General features: G+C 45.9%; 2 protein-coding genes across 2 annotated transcripts; both read left to right on the forward strand.

The window, feature by feature from the left end:
* Positions 1–3,027: 3,027 nt before the first annotated feature.
* Positions 3,028–4,594, forward strand: LOC101970034 (N-acetyltransferase 8F1). The gene is made up of 2 exons (XM_021724358.3): positions 3,028–3,198; positions 3,602–4,594. The coding sequence occupies exon 2, from the start codon at positions 3,617–3,619 to the stop codon at positions 4,352–4,354; it is 738 nt and encodes a 245-aa protein (XP_021580033.2). The 5' UTR covers positions 3,028–3,198; positions 3,602–3,616; the 3' UTR covers positions 4,355–4,594.
* A 5,746-nt stretch (positions 4,595–10,340) lies between these two features.
* On the forward strand, positions 10,341–11,128 carry LOC101955070 (N-acetyltransferase 8F1). Its single transcript, XM_078029014.1, has one exon. The coding sequence runs from the start codon at positions 10,341–10,343 to the stop codon at positions 11,022–11,024; it is 684 nt and encodes a 227-aa protein (XP_077885140.1). The 3' UTR covers positions 11,025–11,128.
* The last annotated feature ends 14,600 nt before the right edge of the window (positions 11,129–25,728 follow it).

A 25,728-nucleotide genomic window follows, 5' to 3' on the forward strand; every position in this document is an offset into this window, starting at 1 on the left:
AGTCCTGGGCTCTGAGGAAGGCCATCCAAAGATGCCAACCCCAACATTGGTTGAGGGCTTCCTGCAGGAACCAGATCCTCTGCCTCTGGAAACACAGAGAAAGGACTTCAGCTTGGCCATGAGCTCTAACTTCTATCCTCACTCCCCAAACCTAGTCAACTGCTCTAGATCACTCAGTAAGGAAGCTCCCATTCTGCTGGAGGCCTTTGGGTACCATATTCCCTTGGCCTGGAACATTCGCTGTTTTTCTCACCATCCATACCTTGGTTCACCAGGTACCACTGCTTTCAGGTGAGAGATGACTCTGTTGTAAAGTTCACTTCTGACCAGTGAGGAAGCCCTCAACTTGCTTGCCTTGTGTTCTCCCTGGTATTTAGTCTGTTGCTCCTCATAGTGGGGTTCCCAAAACTGCTGCTGCATTCCCTGAATGTCTGTTGAAAACAAGGGTGGACACAGACAATTATGTACCCAACACCTGTGTTTGTGCAGTGGGGAGGGCATTGCTGGGTCAAGGGGTGAGCTAAGAGGAGAAGGGAGATGAAGTAGACTCTCAGACAGCAGAACTCTACAAGATCAACAAGGAATTTGCCATAAATTCTGGTAGAAACTGTGCATATCCAAAGGTGCTTAGGCACACAATATAGGGAGTTGCTAGAATCTCAGAGAGTAGGATTAATGGCGACAATTGACCACTATAATCCAAGGCCCCCATTCAGCTGAAGAGGATGTTTTGGGATTTGATGTGGGTGGTGGTGGCATAACATGGTGAATATACCATTGCCACAGGTTTTACACTTTAAGTCAGCTAATTTCATGTTATATTGTTATCCTCTAAAAAATTTGAAGCTAAAAGAAGTGTTTAAATATCCCTAAAACCATAAGGAGGACCTAAAGACTGGAGAGAGAAATGATGTTGAAGTTTTCAAAGAGGTAACCATTATGGATAGAACCAGTGGGCACTGCCACTTTGACCCCAGCTTCCCTAGTCATGGACAGGGGACAGAGAGGAGAAGACATATATTGGAGATACAACTAGGATTTGAACCCAAGTCTGTTTGACTCCTAAATTCATATTTTCTCCAAAATGTAGACCTGCCCTCAGGGCGAACCTGGTAGTGGGGAGCCTGAGCATAACCAATTTGGGGACTAGCTGCAGAATACAATGTTGCAAATCCAAATATGAATTCTTGGAAGGGGCCCTGTAAGGGAGGGAGGGACATGGAAGCTTAGGTTTTGTAGCTTCCCAGCAAATGTATTTCTTTCACTACAACTTAGATTTCATAAGCTGCCCCAAGGCTTTGAGGCAGTTTGGTGGCCTCCTCCCTGAGGCCATGGCTTCCTGGACCCCTACATCCTACTCCATCCCATCCCCATATGGTACCGTGAGGCATCCATGTCCTGCCTACAGCTTCACATTCACTATACCTACACCAGGCCTCCTCAGAGAACTCCAGGCCTCAGTCAGTCCCACACTTTTGACACAGAAATTGTGCCCTGTGGTGTTGCAGTCCCCAGGCCTCCTCTTTTGCACAAGGCAGCTGTCTACTGTTGGGTGCCCGTCAGCTGGATGTCAGCATTGCTGGTGGCTGAAAAGGACCCCTGCAGCCCCAAAGTAGTTTCAAGAGCATTGCTCAGTGTGTGAATGAAGGAGAGGAGAGGCTGCAGAGGAGGTGAGTGTGGGGACTGCTTAGAGTCTCACCCAGACCGGTAAAGCTGGGCAGAGAGAAGCCCAGCTGGAAAGCACCTTGTTGCTGAGCCAGGGAACCTCATCGTTGCCTGTGAGGAGAGCCTGAGGTTAGCGGCACAGTGCTCAGACTCCTAGGTGTGGGAGAGCACTGGGGTGGACCCCAGAGAGCCCTGGGTGGGCTTTGTGAGGGATGTTGTGACCTGAAGTGCCAAGCTTCCTAGGGTTGGAGCCAGGGGCTGGTCCAGATTTGCTGACCCCCATCCCACAGTTTCATTTCCCAGTCTTCATGAAGGTGCATGGACTTGGGCTCCCTGCATGGTCACAGCCCACCAACGTGCCCTTGGGATTTCTGATTATGAAACATTCATGAATCTGCTAATGAGGTGGCCACCCATATTGGCTACCCACAGGTGGGCAGACCCTGGACATTCTCTCCTGAATGCCAGCTGGAGGCTGAGGGATGAGGTTGTCCTGGTCACTCTCAGCTTTGGGGAAGTCAGTGAGTGGAGGGGTACATAGTTGTAGGACTCAGTGTTGAATGGAGTCCCACAATATTTTAGGAATCTGAAGGCTGCATTGTCCTGTGTGCTTGGCCCTTTGCCTTCCCAGCAGACTAATTCTTAGCCCTGGGGAAAGGAGGCTTGGGTGAGACTTCTAATTTGGAAACAAGATTTTTGAAATATATGCACCTTGGTGGGGGCTCAAAGACCTGGGGACATGAGTACTGATTGTCATAGTGTGTTATCTACATGTGCCAATAAATTTAGAGAGCCCATAATATACTAATGAGGTTGGAGGCTGTGAAGTCAGATTTTTGTTGCTGCAGTTAAAATACCTGACAAGAACAACTTAGGGAAGGAAAGATTAATTTTGGCTCATGTTTTCAGAGGATCCAATCAATGGTCATCTTGTTCTAAAGTAGAAACTGGATGGAGATGAGTCATGGCAGAGGTAAGCTGCTAAACTCCAGCAGCCAGGAAGCAAAGGAGAGAGAGGAAAGGGTGGAGGAAAGACAAACCCCTCTAGGGCACGCCCCCAGTGACCTACTTCCTATTACTAGTTCCCACCTCCCAGTAGTTCATTCAGATGTTAATGGTTTAATCCACTGATGAGGCCAGAGCCTTCATGAGCCTAAAAGTCCCACTCAAAACCTTGCTACATTGACTATGCTATCAACACATGAGCTGTTGGGGCATTAGGCAATTGTAGCAAGGTTTTTGAGTGGGGACTTTTACGGCTCATGAAGGCTCTGCCTCATCAGGGATTAAACCATTAACATCTGAATAGACTACTGGGAGGTGGGAACTGTATGAGGAAGTAGGTCACTGGGGGCGTGGTGGGAAGGGGTATTATTCTCCCAGGCCCCTCTTCTCTCTCGTCTCACTGTCTCTCTTTCTGGCCCTCTATCAGTTTCCCGACTGCTTTGAATTCATCAGCTTTCCTCTGCCACAAACTTCTACTGTGATGTTTCTGCCCTGGAGCCAGCTGATAAAGGACTGAACCTTAAAACCGTGAGCCAAAATAAATCTTTCTCATCTAGTTGTTGTTCTCAGGTATTTTGATCACAAAATGAAAAGCTGACTCACACAGAGGGGTGGGGACTGTATATATCAGTGTTTTATATAAATCATTCTTTTAAATTTCAAAACAACTGTGGAAGGCTGTTGTTATTTTACCCTGTTCAGCAGAGGAAAACAACAGAGGCTCAGAGGTTAAGTGACATGCCCAAGGACACATAGCTAGAAATGGAAGGAACCAAAGTTCCAACATCCAGCAGGTGTTTCTGATCCTACACCTCCTTCCACTGGTGGTGGCCTGCTTCTTTTTGGGCCACAGTAAAGACACACAGTTGAGATGTCTCCTAAGTTCTGGGGAGGTCTGGGACACTCACATGGCTTCTTCTCTCTCCTCCAGGGATGCAGGGAAGGCATGCGTGAAGGTTTAGCTGTCACTTGTGGAAACTGCAGACACGGAAGTCTCCCCATGGCACCTCATCACATCCGCAAATACCAGGAGATTGACCACAAAAGGGTCCTGGAGTTGTTCTCCCAAGGGATGATCGAGCATGTCCCTGCCACCTTTCGCCACATGCTGAAGTTGCCACAAACATTCTTGCTTTTACTTGGGGTGCCCGTCACCCTACTCCTGGTCTCTGGCTCTTGGCTCCTGGCTCTTGTATCCAATGTCACCCTCCTTGTTTTCCTATGGCTGTTGGCCAGACAGCCTTGGAGGAAGTACGTGGTGGTGTGTTTCCAGACAGACCTTGCAGATATCACCAAATCCTACCTGAGGGCCCATGGCTCCTGCTTCTGGGTGGCTGAGTCTGGGGGCCAGGTGGCAGGCATAGTGGGTGCTTTGCCAGTGGAGGATGCCCCCCCAGGGAGGAAGCAACTGCAGCTGTTTCACCTCTCTGTGGCCTTGGAGCACCGAGGTGAAGGACTAGGGAAAGCCCTGGTCATGACTGTCCTCCAGTTTGCGAGGGCTCAGGGCTACAGTGAGGTTGTCCTTGATACTAGCATAGTACAGCAGGCTGCTCTGACCCTCTACCTGCGCATGGGCTTCCAGAAGACAGGAGAGTACTTTTATAACAAGGTCTTTAGACTAGTGTACCTTTCTACTATTCGTTTAACATACTTCCTCCCATCTGCTCAGGAAGGAGGCCCATGAGATCTTGTCTTGTGTATCAGTCAGGATCTGATTGACAATCCTGTAGCACAAGCAAACCCTGGCATTTTGGTAGAACAAATGATGAAAACTCCTTGCTAGTGCAGATCTGAGTTCAACATGTTTGATGGTGAGGTGTGGGGGCTTCTATTCCATTCAGTGCTTCTAGGTATAGTGATTCATTTGTCTATCACCACAGTAATGTATAAATAACAAGCCGAGATGATAATGTGCACACACGTTGCTTGAGTCTGTGAGCCAGTTTTCTTCTGGTCTGTGCTGGGCAGCTCTCTGGGTCTCAGGATATCTATGCAAATGGCCAGGATTGACTGCAGTATTGGTTATAATGTACATCATCTTGTCCCAGCAGGCCAGCTCAGGCAGGGTTTAAAGTCATTGCAGAGCAACCAAACCAAAATGAGAAAAGAACAAAGACTTCTCCATGTCCCCACAGGTGACACTTGTGGAAACATCCCAGACTCAGGAGAGATGAGACTGTTTCAGTAGTGGAGGAGCTGCAGAATCACAGAGCATAGGGGCACAATGTGGCCCTATGAGAAGAACTGAGCAGAAATGCACTCACTCTGGTGTCCTGTCCCTGCAGAGGGGTGGAAAGGTGGCTGTGGGTGGAGGGGGATGTTTCCATCTGGAGACCTGGGTATGGTGCAATCCTGTGGTGCAGGCAGGGCCCATTCCCATGAGCCAGCTTGACTGAAGGGAGGTCATGTATGGAGCTTTCCTATATATCCTGAAGGAGTCATAGTGAGGTGAGTGTCCCAAAATTAACATGGATTGGCACCCAGCCTGGTCCCAGACTCTGTCCCCAAATGCTCACAAACTCCAGATTTTAAAAGGTACCTCAGAATAGATCCTCCTGTACAAGGAAGAGTTGGGACATGGGTCAGTGCTGATGTTTTCAGGACTGTTGCCCTTTCCCATCTGTTTAGGATGGGAACTCTGGCATGTTCATGGCCACCTGGAGCCTCTTACTTGATCCGTCCAACTCAGAGGCACAGTTCCAGATCTGGTGAATCCCGAAAACCTTAGTTACCTTTTGATATTTGGGCAGCATGGGAGATATTCCCCTTCTCTGGCATTTCCCCTGTCCCCCTGGGCCACAGCTTGTCCAATTCTGGCATCCAGCCATGTCATACACCCATTTCCCCTACACAGAAACCCTTAACCACGCTCATGGACTGGGTCCAAACTTGAGTGACTAGTTGTTCAGGACCACAGCCTCAACTTCCCACTGCCCCATCCTTTTCTCCTGCCCCTGGTCTTGAAGATCAAACATATAACCCTCTGTCAGCTCATCCCTCTCCCTCAGGCCTGCCTCCCTGTGCTATCATAGAAAAAAGAAATCACACCTGTTCCCCTGACCCTCCCCATTCCCACAACCTTGTGACATACATCAGGTGTCTGTGGCCTCCTGAGTTGTGCGTGAGTCTTCAGGACACCACTGTGAGGTCAAGAGGAGGAAGTTCTGCAGGTTCTCCAGACTCTGCTGCTACCAGTTCCCTTCCCCAGTGAGACCAGGGTCTAAGGGGCAGTGCCCAGAGGCTAAGATTCTGAGGGAGGTTCCCAGTGTTTTGAAAACTCTTAAGAAAATGGTTTTTCTCACCCACATGTTCTTGGTATCAGGACATGTTAGGGCTAAGAAGCCTGAGGGGTAGAGGGGGAAGTAAGAGCCCAGGATGGAAACACTGTCACACTGGACTGATGGGAGTCCAGGGCACTGAGTACAACCCCATCACTGGTGGAGGGCTCCATCAGGGGCCAGGAATCTCAGAGACAGGACTGCAGCTTGGTCTTCCCCTGCCCCAGCACTTCCACTCACTTTCCAAACACAGCCAGCTGCTCTACTGAGCTCCAAAAGGAAGCTCTCATTCTGTTGGAAGTTGTGAACAGAATGTACCCTTGACCTGGAACACTCTCCTCCCCTCTTCCCAACACATACCTTTGTTCGTTCAGCAACCATGCTACCCAGAATTGACTGGGCAGGAAAATAACATTTGAGCAGGGAGGAAGCCTTTCATCCTGCTTGCATTCTGGCCCTCATTGAAATTTCATCTGTGGCTATTCACAATCAGGTCCCCACATCAGCTGCCAAGTTGCCTGGAATCCTGCACAAACAAGGGTGAATACAAATCCTATTATGTCCACAATACTAACATTAGCTTCTGGGTGTTTGTCCTGGACAGTCTCTTTCTGCCTGCACATGGTGGCCAGGTTCCCAGGAGGAGAGGGCAGGAGTGTTCTGTGCCTCCTGAAGCTCCCAGGCCTGGTCACCATTCTTTCAGGTCAGAGCATTATGGAGTCAAGGAGTGGGTTCCCTGAAACAGGGAGAAAACAGGAACCTCAGACTGTTGTACTCTACTAGATAAGCCAGTTTTGGCCATGAGACCTGAAATAAAATGTGCAAATCCAAAGGTGGTTGTGCAGACAGCTTGGGTGTTACAAGGAATGGGGAGAAGGAGCAGTGGCAAAAAATGCCTGCTGGAGTATAAGCATCCTCTTGGGTAGGTGGCAATGTTCAAGGACTTGATAAAGACGGTGGCAGCACAACATTGAGAATGAACCAAATGGCACAGCTTTGATACCTTAACTAGGTTAATTTTATGTAGATTTCATCTAAAAATTTAGAAGAAAATAGTTTAGATGATTCTAAAAGCATTTAAATGGACACAGAGAATAGATGTCAAGGGGTTTTCTTAGGGAGGGGGGCTGCTGTGAATGGTGCTGGTGGGTCCTGCCACTTTGACCCAAGTTTTACCAATTAGGGACAGGGTTGAGAGCATTTCTAAAGAAAATGCTCACAAAAAGATTAGAGGACTACTCTTCCTCTCTCTCTCTCTCTCTCTCTCTCTTCTCTCTCTCTCTCTCTCTCTGTGTGTGTGTGTGTGTGTGTGTGTGTGTGTGTGTGTGATTTTATTATTAGCTGCCGGGTATTGAACTCAATGACTCATACACACCAAGCTAGACCTCTAGTATTGAATTACACTCCAGCCTCCCCAAACTCCTGTTTTAATGTCTAGCCATGCAGAATGCAGCCTTTTAATTTTTTTTTCCCCTTGGTCGTTACCCTGGCTCTGAGAGCAGTGAGACTCCTGGGTCATGCCACCTGGCCTCTGGAGCTAAAGACAAAGTCTACAGAGGTAAAATTTCTATTTCTCAATACCAAGCCCAAACTACAACACCACCACTATCAACTTGCTGAGAATTGTGTATGAATGGTCTGCATGTTCCTTTCTAGAAGATCCTCAAGAAGTGAAATGAAGGTTATATTAGGTAGCTCCCAGGGCTGGGTTTTTCATTTTCCCTCTTCCCTTACATAGGATTTTTTGGCAGCTACTCACTGTCACAAGCAATATGTGGCTCATAAGAGCTTTTGCTTCCAGGCCACACACAAGCCCCTTATTGATTCATGCTGACATGATCTGCAGCAAATGCCCAATTCCAGCCAGCTTTCCAGGAGGCTCTGGGACTCCTCCTATAACAGTAATGACAATGAACTTTAACTGGGAAGTCTTTGAACTGGATGATATTTCACAAATGATCAGGTTTGACAGTTTGGACCTCTTGGCTCACAGACACATTTGAAGAAGTAGCCTCAAAAATAAACCCAGAAAGTTGGCTCAGCCAAACCAGGAGAAGAAATTCTGCCTTGAAGTGAGATGGCCCACAGCTTCCTTAAAGCACAACCATAAAGCTGAGGGCTCAGGAAAATCTGTCCCTGTATTGATCTCTGAGGCTGCCCTCCACTCAAGTGCAGGACCTTTGCAAACCCCTACTGCACTTGGGAATGCCCACACTGATCATGGCTGCCCCACCTCAACCCCAAAACTCTGCCTGTCTTCATCTCCATTTCTCCTTCAACTCCAAACAGAAGTAGGAAGCAAGGTCATCCAGGTCTGAACAGACATGGTGTTTGTGCCAGTTGTGGAGTTGGCAGGGAAACTCCCTCCCATATAATTCATTCTGGGGGTTCCCTTGGTTATTGGCTATAACCTCCCACCCAGGAGCACTGAGGCCCTGGATTGGACTAAAAGGAGGAAAGAAGGACAAACACTGCAATCTGTTCTCATTGCACAGCATATGAATGTGTTTAATGTCTCTGGTCTGGGCAATTAAAAATGCCACCAATGGAAAATGGAATGCTCTCTACATTCTATACCAATGATACAAGGACACATCTTACTGACGATGCTGCTGTCATAGTTTAAGCTCTACAGAGGATGGTATGTGTCGAGAACAAGAAAGTAGCCTGAGAAAGTGAAGTCAATGCTCATCGACCAAATGTGTGGTACTGTGCTACACAGGGGTGACAGTGGCAACCAGCTCCAGGTCTGTTAGTAATCTGTGGCCTCCATGGAGTCAGTGCAACTTCATGGAGATCAAGGTCCAATTTGACTCTTTAACTTGGAAAATATATTTGCTTCAGGAAACCAATGAGAAAACAGTGGAAAACCCACTCAATGTTCAGAGATGATAAACTTATAACATGCTCTCTGGTTTCCCCCTAATTCTTTCCCGAATACCCCTCATCTCCACCATCCACTTCTTGCTCCTGTGTATCCCATAATAAGCACAACTAGAGACAGTGCAGAGTGGAGCCCAGAATATGCATGGATACAGAATATTGGGATTTCTCTTCTTCACAGGCCACTTCACTTATGCACAGTGTTGACGACTCATCCTCAACCACTGTATCCTGCAGGGCACCCAGTTTCCTGTCTATGTTTATAGGCAGTTTTCAGTGACATGAACCATCAGGACCTGGGCTCACAGTGTTCCTGCATCTGCATTGAAGTGTTGATTCCTTGGGCTCAAAGGGCAGCCAAAGATGGATTTTACCTGGACCAGGAAAGTTTGGGCAGGAAGAAGCAGAACTGTGAAGTACATTGTTGCTGAGTCAGGGAACCTGAATACTTGCCCAGGGTGAGAGATCCCAGGGTGAGAGGCGCAGTGCCCAGGTTGCTAGCCTGTATGTGCAGTGGATCAGAGTTGGCCTCAGAGAGGGTCAAGTGGGCTGGATGAGAGTTAGTATGGCTTTAAGGAAATAGAAAATAGAAGGCAGTTCTCCCACAAGAGGCAGAACACTCAGCTGTTCCAGATCCTGCTTCCCTGTAAATCTGGTGTTTAAAACAGTGAGTGGACTTGGACTCGTCTCCAACATGAAACAGTTGTGACCTTGAGGTTTATGATTAACAAGTGTCCAGAAGCCAACCAATAATGTGGACAACCAGATCTCTTCCCAGAAGTAGGGAGGGTAGTAGACAGTCTCTCCTGGGTGCCGGTCACAGTCTGGACTGAGGCTACTCTGGAACCTTGTGTCTCTGTGGTAGCAGGTGAGAGGATGCAGGTACAATGACAGGGCTTTCCGAACAGGTCTAGAGTAAGGACTGTGGTGGGGATCTAAAGGTCATGCTGTTTTTGGTGCTTGATCCTTTGCCTTCTCAGCAGCCTAAACCTTTACCATCAGGCACGAGGCTTTGCTTTGCTGAAACTTGTACTCGGCAACAGAGGATTCCTCTAACATAGATCCAGGAAAATGTCCAAAGGACTGGGAAAATGAGGTTTGACTGCCACAGGGAGCCAGCCTAATGTACCAAGAGTTCAGAGAGCCCATAATGGGGCAATGAGGGTGGAGGGGAAGGGACTGGATACATGGCAGCTTTATTTAAGATATTCTACTGAATCCTCAGAATAACTCTAGAAAGCAGGTATTATTTTCCCCATTCTGCTGATGAAGACACACAGGCTTTAGCGACATATCCAATGTCCCACAGCTAGAGAGGATGAACACAAGTTCCAATTAGGTATTATGAGGCACACCCTTTGGCAGTTTCTCCACAGTCCTTGGGAGGCCTGGTGGCCTGGGGACACTCACGTGGCTTCCTATCTCTTTTCCAGAGTTTCCAGGAAGGTGTGCAGGCAGGTCTAGCTGCCTCTCCTGGACCTTGAGATTGCAGACACAGAAGTCTCCCCCATGGCTTCTTATCACATCCGCAAATACCAGGAGAGTGACAACGACAGTGTTCTGGCATTGTTCTCCAGTGGGTTGACTGAGCACATCCCTGCCACATTCCGCCACATGCTGATGCTGCCCCGAATGCTCTTGTTCTTACTTGGAGTGCCCCTCACTGTACTGCTAGTCACTAGCTCCTGGCTCCTGACCATAATGTCCAGCTTTACCCTACTTGTTTTCCTGAGGCTGCTTGCTGCTTTTCCCTGGAAGGTTCATGAAGCTCTATGTTTGCGCACAGACCTGGCTGACATCACCAAGAACTACATGAGTGAGTGTGGCTCCTGCTACTGGGTGGCTGAGTCTGAGGGACAGGTGGTGGGCACAGTGAGTGCTCTCCCAGTAGCAGACCCTCCCTTAGGGAAGAAACAATTGCAGCTGCTACACCTCTCAGTGGCCAAGGAGCACCGTGGTAAGGGGATCGCAAAAGCCCTTGTCAGGACTCTCATCCAGTTTGCCCGGGTTCAGGGCTACAATGAAGTTTTCATTGAGACTACCACAATGCATTACAGTGCCCTGGCACTCTACCAGGCTATAGGCTTCCAGAAGAAAAGCCAGATTTACTACAGCATGATTTGGAGGATACTGGATGTTCCTAAAGTTGATTTAACGTACCACCTTCCTTCTGCTCAGGAAGAGGGACTGTGATCTATTTCCCTGTGTATCAGTAAGAATCTGGACCTGTCTTCTCTAGTATCAACCAACCCCTGATATTTAAGTGGTATAAACAATAAAAGCTCATTGTTCTTGCATGTCTGTGTTCATCAGGTAGGATGGTAGGATGTGGGCACTGGCATCTCTGCTGTAGTCACTTTGGATTGTCCCCTCTTCATTTATCCAGTCACATAATAATGTTGCATAGAACCAATGAAAAAACAATGATGCACACCTTTCACTTTAGTTCCTATGAACCAAGCAGGTTCTGCTGAGCTTGGCTGGGCAGTGTTCTGGATCTCTGGTTGCCTTTTCTAATGTCCTTGGTTGAATGAAATGCCAGGGACACTGGGCTTCATCCATTTGAGCTTAGCCAGGTTTCAAAGTCATTGTAGAACAGAAAGGCAATAACAGAAAGGAGCAATAGCTTTTCTGAGTGCCTGAGAGTGTTACCTGTGGAAACATCCAGGCTGAGAGGGAGAAGTTGGCTCTGTAGTAGAGGAACTGCAGAGCTACAGAGCATAGGGGCAGGATGTAGCCTGTGGGAAGAATTGGGACAGTGACTTGCTCTACCTTCTCTCCTTCTCGGTCCCTGGATCATGGTAAGAAGTTGGGTGAGGATGGAGGGAGGCATGTTTTCATGGGAAGACATGGATATTATACAACCCTCAAGGCTCTAGCTAAACCCAGTCACATGGGTCTACACAACCTAGAGGAGATAGGTCAGGCATGACCTTTCCTGTTTGTCCAGGAGGTGCCATGGGACTGGCAAGTACACCAAATCTGCTATCCTTAGGAATCAGGACCAGCCTCTCTCTCAAATGCTCAGGGAGTTTAGAATTCCATAGATGCCTCAGGCCTGATTATGTCATCCTAGAAGCTTCTGACATAAGGGTGAGTTGGGTGGTGGATCAGGGTTGATGTTAGCAGGGCTGTCCCTCCCAGGTACTTCATTTCCATGTGAGACTGGAACTCTCACTGGTTTCCCTCAACCTAGAGGCTGAGCTCCTGCTGTTCCAGGGATTCCAGGCTTCCCTCAGTCAGGTTCACCTTGGCAGTGTCTCCTACTCATAGCTTGCATCCACTGAGAGGTCAGGTGGCTATACCCTGCTCAATCCTTCCAACTGGACTTGTTAAAGAGCCATTTCAACTTTGAAATGCGCTAGCATGATCATGGGATGTTTCCAAACATGACTGACAAATTGCCTGGGACCACAGGCACCGACTCTGCACCCTAATCCCCCCATACCATTCTATATATTGCTGACCTCGATGGCCACCACAGTACCCTGTCTTTCCCCACCTTCAGGCCTATATCTGTTGTGATTCTCTTAAACCTCAATAAGGAACACAGGGGTTTCCCTTCTTATTCACAGTCCCTACTGTTTGCCTCAGGCATTTATTGACTCCTGATCTGTGGTTATGTTTCCAGCTTATGTTTCCACCATTTAATGGTGGGGCCCACAGGACAGCCCCTGTGAGGTGGGGAGGAGAACATGCAGTTCTCCTGCTCTGCTGCCACCAGCTCCCCTCTCCCAGCAAGGCCAGTGCTTCCTGGAGCAGTTCCCAGTGGGCAAGAGGCAGGATGGTCCCAATGCTTTGAAAGTTTCAATCAATCACAGGGAAATGGCTTTACTCACCAAGATGTGCACGGTATCAGGCCATTTTGGAGCTCAGAGCTCTGAGGGGAAGAGAGGGGAAGGATGGGCCCAGGATGGAAACACTCTGATAGTAAGTAATGGGAGTCCTGGGCACTAGAGAAGGTTGTCAAAAGGCTACAACCCCATCACTACTGAAGGGCTCCCTCAGGGGCAAGGAAACTCAGAGTCATGACAGTAGCTTGGTGTTCCCCTGTCCCAGAGCCTCAACTCACTCCTCACACACAGTCAGCTGCTCTAGTTAGTTCCAAAAGTAAGTCTTCGTTCTTTTGGAGGTCTTTGAACATGTTGTTCCCTTGGCTTGGAACATTCTCTTCCACTCTCTCCAACACATACCTTTGTTCAGCAATCATGTTTTCAAGAGATGGACAGTGTTGATTGGGTAGGAAAGATAATTCTGAGCAGGGAGGAAGCCTTTCATCCTGCTTTCATTCTGGTCTATGCCTTCTCACAATAGGGTCCCTATACCAGCTGCCAAGCTGCCTGGATGCTGTACAAACAAGAGTGAATACAAAGCCTATTTTGTCTGGAAGACTCACATTAGTTTGTGAATATTCATCTTGGACAGTTTCCTTCTGCCTAAACATGATGACCAGGTTCCCAGGAGGCAGAGGGCAGAAGTGTCCTGTGCCTGCTTAGGCTCCCAGGCCTGGTTACCACTCTCCCAGCCAGGGAACATTATTGGGTCAAGGAGTGGGCAAAGTTGGAACAGGAGACAAAGTGGAACTTCAGACTATGGCACTCTAAAAGATAAGCAAGATATTCTGCCATGAGATCTGAGAAAAATATGCAAATCCAAAGCATGTCATGCAGACAGCTTGGGGTGTCACTAGAACTGGGGAGGGGGATGGTTGCTGGATGGCTGCTGAATGTTTGGGGACTTGATAAAATGGTGGTGGTGCAAGATTGTAAATGTTGAGAAATGTCAAAAACTTTTATACTATTTTATTTTTATTTTGCAGTGCTTGGGATGAACCAGACCTAGCACATGATAGGCAAGTGCTTTACAGCCTGAGCTACATCATCAGTCCATAAATTTTAAAATAATTCCATTTATTAAGTTTCATCTAAAATATGATAAGAGGGCTTAGGGCTATAGTGAGGTTGTCCTTGATACTAGCATGGTACAGCAGGCTGCTCTGACCCTCTACCTGTGCATGGGCTTCCAGAAGACAGGAAAGTACTTGTTTGATAAGATATTTAAACTACTGGATATTTCTACAATTCATTTAACATACTTCTTCCCATCTGTTCAGGAAGAAGGCCCATGAGCTATTGTCTTGTGTATCAGTCAGGATCTGATTGACAATCCTGTAGCACAAGCAAACCCTGGCATTTTGGTGGCACAAATGATGAAAACTCATTACCGGTACACATCTGAGTCCAGCATGTTTGATGGCGAGGTGTGGATATGGGGGCTTCTATTCCACTCAGTGCTTCTAGGTGACAGTGATTCAGGTGTCTAGCACCATAGTAATTTTGTATTATAAAAAGCCAAACAATAATGTGCACACACATTGTTTATAAGTCTGTGGGCCAGTCTTTGTTCCTCTGCTGGGCAGCTCTCTGGGTCTCACAATACCTATGGAGATGTCCTGAATTGACTGCAGCGCCAGTAACATGTACATCATCTTGTCCCAACAGGCCAGCTCAGGCAGAGTTCAAAGTCACTGAAGAGCAGCCAATGCAAAATGAGAAAGGAACAAAGACTTCACCATGTCCTCACAGGGGTCACTGGTGGACACATTCCAGACTCTGGGGAGAAATGGAGCAGGCTCAGAAGTGGAGGAGCTGCAGAGTCCAGAGTTGAGGGGCACAATGTGGCTCTATGGGAAGAATTGGGCAGCAATGCACTCACTGTAGTGCCCTGTCCCTGCAGAGGGGTGGGGAGGTGGCTGTGGATGGAGGGGGATGTTCCATGGGGAGACCTTGGGTATGGTGCTGGCAGGGCCCATTACCATGGGCCAGGCTCACTGAGGGCAGGTTGTGTATGGAGCCTTCCTGTGGGTTCTGGGGGAGGACATAGAGAGGTGAATGTTCTAAAATTATCCTATATTGGCACCCAGCCTGGTCTCAGTCTCTTTCCCCAAATATTCAGATTTTCATAGGTGCCTCAGGATAGATCCTCTTGTAGAAAGGAGAGTTGGGACATAGGTTAGTGCCAATATTTGCAAGACTGTCACCCTTTCCCAGATGCTTAAGCTATATCTCTGTCATGTTCCTGAGGGCCTGAAGCTACATACTGGTCTCCCTAACCAAGAGGGAGAACTCTTATCCAGAGAGTCAAGGTGATACTGATCCATAAACTTCTGCCCCTTAGGCAGTGTTAGGGGATCTTTCTCATCTTAGTTCCTACTTCTCAGCATTGAGGGGACACCTGGGCCACAGCCTGTCCAGTTTTGGGATTCAGCCTTGGCCTACACTCACTTCACCTACACAGAAACCCTTAACCATGCTCATGGGCTTTGTCCAAACTCAAGAGACAAGTTGTCTAGGACCAAAGGCCTCAACCTCCTGTCATGGTTTTCTCCTGCCCTTGGCCTTGATAACCAAACCTAATAGCCTTGACCGACCCATCCTGTTCCTTCAGGCTGTCTCATTTGTGCTTTGATGAAATCAATAATGCATGCACCTGTTCTTCTGACTCTCCCCACTTTTGTCTTGTTTTTCAACAGGGCTTGGCTGAATAAAGAGCCTGTGTGTGAGAAGAGTAAGAAATCCAAATGCAAAGCATCATCCCTGAGTATCGGTGGCAGGTCAGTGACTACAATCCTGCCTGGAATGCCTTTAGCATCATCCCTCCCACCCCTGCCACCTCATCTGGTACTGATGCGAGAATCCATGCTCTTCTTTTGCATTCATATTCACTTTCCCTCCACCAGGGGAAAACCCCAGGCCTAGTCCCACAACTCTTCTGCAAAGCAAAAGTGCCCTCTGGTGGTGCAATCCCTAGGTTTGCTCTCTTGGAACCCCAGACACCCAGGATATCCTTCTGGGAAGCATCCCTGAGTAGCCTGGCTAAGCTTGCTCTGGTCCCCTACAGTGCAAGAGGGTGCAGGTTGGCCCTGAACAAAGGGTACCTGGCACTTGCTCAACTCATGTGGAGTCCCAGGAAGCCTCTAAGAGCTTCTGCTATGGTTGAAGTAGATGCCATTCGGGAGCACAATGAGGGAATATTTGTTCTAATCTTGTTCTATGCTGGGGGAGGCTCCAGATAAAGTCCTCTGGCCATGGAGAAATAGAAATAAAAAGAATTTTTCCTCTAGGCGTAGTGTTTGCACATTTTTGGCTCCAGTGTCTTGGGAGGCTAAGGCAGGAAGATCCCAAGTTAGAAGCCAGCCTCAGCAACATAGTGAGATCCTGTCTCAAAATTAAAAATAAAAAAGAGCTGGGGTTGTGACTCAGCGGCAGAGGACCCTAGTACCACAACAACAAAAAACAAAAGATGAGGACAACAATCCAACCTTGATATCTCCTCCCAGCTCAGAGAGTCTCTCTGCAGGGGCAGGAGAAAAAGAAAACACTTTTATCACTGGAGAAGCGTTAGACCTCTGTGATGTTCATCACCAGGAAGACCTAGGAGGTCATAGGAGAGAAAGAGCAGTTGTCCTTTAACACAACCAGCAGATATCAGCACTCCACACTATGCCCATAAACACTAACCAGTCTTCCAGTAGAGGATTCACCAGCACCACTGATCACTCAGTGATCATCTGCGTTCATCTAGGGCACCTGCTCCTCTCTGTTTGCCATGTGGCTTTAAGCAAAGGAAGAAGAGACTTTAATCTTCATTAGCGGGTAGATTTGCCACTTAGAACCAAATTAGGTTCCTCCGTCCCCCAGAGACTGAAAGGCAGAGCCCTGTCTCCCTGGATGGTTCCTCTTTGAAGAGGGCACCCAGGTCCCTTGAGAGGGTGTCCTGGTTTAAAGTTGGTTTTAGCTATTAAGGTTTGAACATGTCTCATAGGGAAAGAGGAAGCTTTACATTTTCTAAAGAAATCAGAGAGGGGATATTTCTTTTCTTTTTAAAATTATTTTATTACAGTACTACAGATTGTCCAGTGCTCATACAGGCTAAGCAAGTGTTCTACCACTGAGCTATTTCCTCAGCCCTATTTGTTTTTATTTTGAGATAAATTCTCACTCAGTTGCCCATATTCACCTCAAACTTAGGATTCTCCTGCCTCCATCACCCAAGGAGCTGACATTATAGGCAGGTACCACCACACCTGGCTTTCTTACCTTTTTTTTTTTTTCCTAACAGGGAAAATGCATTCTCTTAGTTTTCATTCCTTCCTCGGCCCTTTCCCTGCTTCTAGGAACAATGCTCTGAGACTCCTCTATCAAACTACCAGGACTTCCAAACTCTGTTAGTTTGATTCCTGAAATTATCAACTTACAGGGAGAAGATTCATTTTAGCTCACAGTCTCAGAGGTTTCATCACTTTGTTACTTGATCCCATCACTTCAGGCCTGTAATCAGACAGAATGTCATGGTGTGGAGCACATGGTAGAGTTAAGCTGCTTATCTTATGGCAGACAGGAAAAAAAGAGAGCACACAAGTGGTTGGTGTCCCAATATCTGCTTCAAGGGAACATTCCCCACCTACTACCTCCAACTAGGCCACCTACTAAAGTTTTCACTGCCTTCTGATATACCACCAGAGGGACCAAACCTTCAATATATGAACCTTTGGGGGCCATGTCAGATACAAATTATAACACAAGCCCAACACAATGACTGTGGGAAAAAATTTGTCTTATTCTTAATTGCTGGGGAAAAAAAGAGTGTGCTTAGCGTCTTGAATAAATCTGTGTATTCTTCTGGAGAAAAATCATTTCAGAGAAAATAGCTAAGATAGCTCAAGGTGCTGGGTTATGAATTTCCCTGGTTCCTTTCATAGGCCTCAATGCCCACCACTCAGCATCATAAACAAGATCTGGATCACATCCAGGCCACATGCATGTCCCTTATTTATTTCTTTTGGCATTATCTGCAGCAAATGCCCAATTCCAGAACAGCTTCCCATGGGACTCTGAGACCCCTACCATCATTTAGTAATCAACAATGAACTAGAAGCACTGACTCTTCAAATGAAGACATTTCAGATATGATCTAGTTTCAAAGGTCTCAACCTTTTAGTATCACTTGAGAATTTGATGTAGAAAATGAACTCCCAAGTTTGGCTCAGCCTCCTTCTGACAAGCTTCACAGTTTCCAGAAACTATCAATCCTGAACTTCAGTATACAGGAGGGCAGGACAGTGAGGTTGCCCTCAGGCTCTGTGTAGGAATCCTCTCTCTTGCAATGATTGCCCTGTCCCTGCTCCCCAGCACCTGTCTTCTTCTCCATGTCATCAGCAACCCAGGCCAGAAAGGCAGGGCAGTCTGGTTAGCCAGCATCTTCCCAGCCATGACTTTGTGGCAGGTCTTGGGCCCTGGGAGGTTTGTACTGTAGGACTGAGACCTGGGGTTGCCCTTGGATTATGACTGCAGCCTCCCACCCTGGGGCACTGAGGCTCAGGTCTGGACTGAAAAGGGAAAAGAACAGACATTAAAATAGCAGAGCATTGAGAAGTTTCTTTATGTCTCTTTAGTTGTGCACTTAAAATTGGTTTTATTCGGGGCTAGAGTTGTGGCTCAGTGGTAGAGCACTTGCCTGGCATGTGTGAGATCCAATCCTCAGCACCTCCTATAAATAAATAAATAAAATGAAAGATGATTTACAACTAAAAATATTTTTTAAAAAATGGTTGTATTAGTAAATTTCTGATACTTTATATTGTGGAAGTCATCAGAATCAAATTACAGTTACTAACCAAAAATGATAAATTAATTAAGAATGATGACTGGTTATGAAGGATCAATCTCATGGATGTGTGTTCAATCACAAGAAATATTCACTGGTGACCCTGCTAGAGCCACACCTTGCACAGAGGCCATCACAACCTTTCTTATACCGGGGATTGAATCCAGAGGCACTTAACTATTGAGCAACATCCCTAGGCCCTTTTTTGTATTTTATTTAGAGACAGGGTCTTACTGAATAGCTTAGGTCCTTGCTAAGTTGCTGAGGCTGGCTTTGAACTTGAAATCCTCTTGCCTCAGCCTCGTGAGCCACTGGAATTACAGGCATGCACCACTGTGCCCAGCCTACCACAACCTTCCATAGCAAATCCTTCTGTGAGAACATCTGTCCAATGACTGAGTTCAAGCAGGGAGTGGCACCAGTCTGGTTAAAGATTCTTTGACCTACTAGATTTTATTTATTGTTTCAGCAGGTCTTAAATAATCCTCCTATTTCCCCTTAAAAATGTTCTCTTAATGCAATTATTTGAATGTACACATAGTTTACTCTAGCACAGGCATCTTGTTGCAACGCGCTAGTACCCATGAAACTTAATTGTTAGAAAATGTGCCTCTACCACAATAATAAGAGAGAAAATGATTCTCCCAGATTAGTATCTCCCACTGCATCTCACTGTGGATGTGCTGCCATCATAGTTTAAGATCTAAACCAGATGGTGATATGGCAAGAAGAAGGAAGGGGCCTAAGAAAGGGATCTCAGTACTCATGGACTGGATATGTGGTCAGGAGTAAAAGGAGGAACAGAAGTGACTGTGGTCACAAGCTCCAGGTCTGTGAATATAGCTGTGGCCTCCCAGGAAGTCAGAGCAAATTTATGGAGATTAAGGTCTAATTTGGTTCATATAAAGTTGGAAATTATATTTTCTTCTGGAAACCAATGGAACCAAGTGACACACATTACCTCACTTATTTCAGAAGTCAATGAGGTATTCACTGAGAAGTTAGGGATCCTAAAATTATAACATGTTCTCCAGTCTCCTCTTTTTTTCCCATCACTCATCATCACTACAAGCCACATCTTCCTCCTGCCTATCCCATAATAAGCACACTCAGAAACAGTGCAGAGTGGGGCTCATGCTCTCTGGGGTCTTATCATCTTTATAAATCCACTAATGTATACTTTATATCACTCAGTGCCCAACCCTGAATTTCAAGGCACCCCTCTCTATAACCAGTGCTCACACATGACTCACCTCCACAACTCCTTAGTGCAAAGTGATCCTCCATCTCCTTTTTTAATTATTATTCTTTATTTTTTTAACCTTTATTTTATTATTTATTTTTATGTGGTGATAAGGATCAAACCCAGTGCTAAGTGACTGTTCTACCGCTGAGCCACAACCCCAGCCCTGTGATCTTCCATCTCTATCACAATGTTTATACCTTTTGGCTCACAGTGTTTCCCCCTTTCTATTGGGATGCCAGTATCTTTGCAGCATATGTTCTTTCATCTTTATCACTTCAAAGGTTCCTAGTGGTCATACATCTCTATTGGAGTGCTTATGTCTTTGGGCTAATAATAGTTCATTCTCTCTGTCAGAATTCCAGTAATCTTGGATCACAGTGATCCTGTATCTTGATGTAGTTGTAGTTACCTTGGACTCCCAGTGGTCCTCCATCTCCATTAAGTGCTGGTATCCCTGGGCTCCCAGGGGTGTTCCATCCATACTGGAGTGCACACACACTTGAGAACACAGATGGCCTCCCTCCTATGGGCATTGGTACTGTTGTGGTCTGAGTTAATCAATACGAGTTATAGGTTATAGGTTATAGAACAGAAAATATAGATTAATGAAATAGTAAGTATAGTCATTGTGACTCCATCTTTATGGTTCCCATGTGAAACTATTGTATGAGATATTTTTTATTGATTTAAAAAATGACAGCAGAATTTTTTTTATTGATTTTTTAAAAATAAATGACAGTGGAATGTGTATGAGCTATTTTTAAAATGATAAAAAAAATTGTTCTCCTGCACTATGTGCACCTACAATGTAAAGTCCCCAGGATGTGTTTGTCTGTATTTGCTCTGCTAACTGCATTCTCAGCCCATGTAGTCTGATTGCTTGCAATTTGCAAAATTCCAGAGGATGTGGTTTTCTTCTTTAAATATTTGGAGCACAAACAGCCCGGCATGCTTCTTTCAGGGAGCCAATTGGACCCTGTCAGAAGCATCCCTGGACAGGAAAAGATAGGTAAAATAAAATTTATTTGATTTGTTTCAAATTTGGACTTACTGTGTTTTTTGAGTGGTCACCCCATAACACAACCCTTTAGCACCCAGGGGTCCTTTATGTCTATTGGAGTTCCAATTTCCTGGGATCACACCTGGTCCTCAGTCTCCATTAGGGTTCTGGTGTCCTTAGGACAGGACCCCTTTAAAGATAACCCCAGCCCCTTCTGGTCAAGGCACATAACTAGTCCCCAGAAAATGTGAGTAAACTTGAAACTGACTATGTGAGATCCACTGACATTGGCAGTACTAGGGCATAATTGCTCACCTTTCAGTTGTTGGCAAATGAGGATGTCTACAGATTCAATTACAGCTGGAGAGCATCCTACACCCAACTGCAGCAAGTCTTAGAAGGATGCTGACCCTGCAACCAGAGTAGAAAAAAAGCCACAAGGTCAAACCCACCTTCAGGTCACCCTGTCTTTATTCTGGTCTTGCCAATTTCAGGAGCCATTCCATCCTATTTCTTAAGCCGAGTGTAGGTGACTTTTTCACACTTGCAACGTAAAAGTCTGATCAAGTTCAATAGCCTACCAAAGTTCTTATGTATTTAGATGTCTCCACCATGAGGGTGTCCTGAGTCCCACCAGGTATGTCAGCCATACATCCAACATTTAATTTAAAAAATGAGTCATTCCTGACAGGGAGGGCCTCAAAAATGCAGATAGTGGTTCCATAACTTGGCTATTGTGAGTTGTGCTGCTATACACATTGAAATATCTACATCCCTATAGTATACTGCTTCTAGTTCTTTTGGACAAATTCCATGGATAAAGAATATATATACAATGGAATTTTACATATCCAAAAAGAAGAATGAAATTATGGCATTTGCTGATAAGTGGAAGGAACTAGAGAACATCATGCTAAGTGAAATAAGCCACAATAAAAAAATCAAAGATAGAATATTTTCTTGCACATGCAGAAGCTAGAGAAAAAATAAGGGAATAAAAATGGCAGGGGAGCCTATGAAAATAGGAAGGAGATTAATGGACTAGGGAAAGGAGATTGAGGGCAAGGAAGGAGGGACAAGAAAACTGCAGAATGAAATTAACCAAATTATGCTATGTACATATATGAACATACCACAGTAAATTTCACCTTTATGTATATCTATAAAGCACTAATTTTAAAAAATTTAAAAATAAATAATAGTAGAGCACAGAAGGTGAAACAGAGGGAGGGAGGAGGGGAAGAAAAGTAGAAGTACTAGGAGTTGAAACAGAGCAAACTATATTCTGTGCAAGTATGAATATGTCAAAATTATCTCCTTTATTATATATAACTATAAGGCACCAGTAAAATTTTTAAAAGCATACAATGTTTCTGATAATCCAGCATATAATAAATGCTCAGCTATCAGTTGTTAAATGAGTCAGGATTAAGTCTGTCTGTGTGTGTGTGTAGACATTTCATATATGACAAAGTTATATTTTCCACTTAAAGTAGAAAAACTTTAGGCTGTGGATAAAACTTTACATAAATGTAAAAAAATGCGGATGCTACCCAGAAGTCTGGGAAGTATGAAAATCCTGAACATAAATCAAGTTTTGGGGACATCACAAAAACCACTGAGCACTTGGGGAGACAAAGGACAGGGACAGACCACAGCCTCTTGCCCTTCTCCTTGACTTGTTCTGACTGGCTAATATTATACAGACTTTCATTAGAAGCATTAATCTGCACGCTGAAAACCTCTGCTCCCCTCTTGGGGTTAACTTCTGCTTAACATTCAAGATAATATTTAAATATACTGAGAACAATGTAACAAACACCCATGGACTCACCATTCAGAAGTGATGTTAAGTTAACCTTGAGCTCTGCTCTAAGATCCTGAATTTCAGCAGCCTCCACCAAGGCCTGGGTTCCAGCTACAGGGCCCCAGCTTGTTTTCCTATAGCAGAACCCATAGGCAAGTACTAATCTTTCCAAATCTTCCCTCTTCTAGTGTCCTTGGAAATGCTCTTGCCACAATTCTAACCCTCATTTCTGACTCCTTCCTTGTGTTCATCCCCATGTGAATGATTCTAATTCTTGTCATTTCTATCCCAAAATGCACCTCCAGGTGGTTCAGGTCTCACCATCTTGATCACCTTTCTCTGGTTCTAGTCACCATTATGTCCCCTGGGCTCCTAGTCGACCAGTTGACTCCTTTGTGAACACTGACCAAGGTCCATCTTTCAAGTCACACAGACTATGGGATGCAGGGCAGTGGGCAAACAATGCCTTTGAGAAAATTAGAATCAAAGCCTTTTCTGTTGGCCTTGCCTTGACAAATGGCACAGGCTCCACAAGACGCCTGGGTTCTAGCTACAGGGCCCCAGCTTCTGTTTTCCTATAGCAGAACCAGGCTTCTTGCCTTGACAAATGACGCGGGCTCCATTTTACTTATAGTAACCCTCCTAGGCCAGGTGAGCTTGTAGGAAACAACCTGCCACCTATACCTGGGGCCTGTATCTCACTCCATTTCTGCAATTACCTCTTAGGGTATCTGCTTCTACTCCTGTCTCCTCAGATCCATTCTCCATGTGCAGTCACAGTGATGCATGTACACACACACACACACACACACACACACACACACACACACACACACCCTTGTCTCTCCCCCAAATCCCTGATTATGTTCATTCTCAGTTAAAAACATCTCTCTATGGTCTCCTGTACTCTGGAAATAGGGTCCATGCTGCAGGCCCTGTATGGCCAGATCCCAGTCAACTTCACTTACTCCCTTTCTCCTTCTGAGGCCATTTCCTAAAAGTTTTGCCTTTGTCCTGCCTCAGGGTTGACAGCTGCCTCTCTACCCTCTGAAAAGCTTCTCCCGTTGCCTGTAGAAGTCAATAATTCTTTGGTTGTAGTTCAAGATTCCTCCCTGGGAAGCCTCATTATCTTCTCTCCCAGCAGCCCATGAATCTGCCTCCACCTCCTGGCCCTTGTCACAACTGTGACGGTATCCACCTGTCTCCCAGATACCCAATATTCCTAAGAAGCTCCTTTGATATAAGACCTCACCTGAGCCACGTCTCTGCTCATCCTGAATGCTCATTGGCCCCTGGCTCATAATAAGCCTGAGTGAAATACTTCAAACCAATGCTGGATTCTGTGTCATTCTGCTCAGAAAGTCATGGGAGGAGAAAGCCATATTTTTTACTTATCTGTGAGGTTAGGGCCCATGGCAGGTTGAGTTCAGTTTTGGAAGCATCCATGAGAAGGAATTTTGTGCTTTTGTTTTGCATTTGTCTATCTTGGGTACATCCTCAGCTAAAATACATAAGAAGTGTGTTGGTGTTGGCCCTGAACAACCCATGCCAGGAGCCTGTGAGCACTGCTGGCTGCTGAAAAGGATATCTGTGGCCCAGGAGGTGCAACAACAGCTTAGCTAAGTGAAGGAGAGGAGGTTAGTGTGGAGACTGCCATGGATAGATTTTTCTTAGACCAGTAGAGTTGGGCAGGGAGAAGCCTGGCTGTGATATACCTTGTTGTTGAACTAGGAACTGGACTTTGGCTTGTGATAAGAGTGTAGGGTGAATAGCACACACCTCAAGCTTCTATCAAGTATGTGCAGGGGACCAGAGTGGGCCTCAGACAGGGCCAGGTATGCTGGAGAAGAGGTGCTGTAGCTTGAGGGGAGAAGGCCCTTATAAGGAAGCCCTCTCATAAGGATGAGAATCCCTAGGCTGTCCCAAAACCTTCTCCTCTCAGGTGAATTCCCTAGGAATCACACAAGTGAATGAACTTGTGTTCCCTGCTCTGTCACAGCCTAGCTCCTTGATTCTATGGGTTTTTGTTTTGTTTTGTTTTAGCAAAAGAGCTTTATTAAGAAGATTAAAGTGATTATATGCTAACTTGAATAGCTAGGTTGCACAAGAATGGATCTACAAATCCATTTTCCTCTTTTGATGTCTTCCAAGACTTAGACCCCTGCCTTTATCTGCACCTAGTTCATTCCTCAGACCTAGAAAAAGTAGACAGCCTGTCCCAAATAACTTATGATTCCTCCTTTCTCTTGTACAGAAATTCTGACCATCCCTAAGATAATTTCTTCTGAACCAAACTTTCCTCTTCTCTCCTAGCCTGTCCCAGTAGGTACACCTTAATTCTAAGGTTTATGATTACCAAACTTCCAGAGCCAGCTAAATGAGGTGTAACCTAGGTCTGCTCCCCCAAAGTAGGGCAGGCCTTCAACGTTCACTCCTGATGTCAATCAGTGGCTTACTGTTGAGGCCACCCTGGAAATTCTCAGTTCTCTGGTAGCAGGTAAGTGGACGCAGATGCAAGGGCGGAAGTCTCCTTGTAGGCCTAAAGTCTTAGGACCTTCCTAGGGCTCTCAAGACTGGAACGTTTCTGGTCCTTGACCCTTTTGTCATTTCAGGAGTATAAACTTTCATAATCAGGGGAAGGAGCATTTGCTAAAACTTCTGTTTGGGAATACAGGATTTCTATAGTGTATGACCCTGGAAAGGGACCAAAGGAGGTGACAAGGGGTCTAACTGCCCCAGGTGCCATGCCAATACAACAGATCTTCAGAGTGTTCATGATAGGGTATTGAGGGAGGAGAAGGGATGTATATATTAATGCTTCACATAAATATTCTATTAATTCCTCAAAACAACCCCAGAAGGCAGGTTTTACTCTGTATAGTAGATGAAGACACATGGGCTCAGAAAAGTTAAGAAACATGCCTAAGGGGAACCAGAAAAGGGAAGAATCATGATTTAATTACATAATTCTGACCCTATTCCTCATATTGGTGGTAACCTGCTCCCCTCAAGTGTGACAATAGAAAGACACACCCTTGAGCAGGGTCTTCGTGGTTCCTGGGATTCTGGAAACTGTGGGTCCTTCACAATTCTTCTTTTTCCAAGGCTGCTCTGAAGGTATGCATGCAGGTGTAGCTGTCTCTCCTGGACCTTGAATTTTCAACATAAAAGTCTCCCC

This window comes from Ictidomys tridecemlineatus, chromosome 12, assembly GCF_052094955.1.
Source record: "Ictidomys tridecemlineatus isolate mIctTri1 chromosome 12, mIctTri1.hap1, whole genome shotgun sequence".
NCBI lineage: Eukaryota > Metazoa > Chordata > Mammalia > Rodentia > Sciuridae > Ictidomys > Ictidomys tridecemlineatus.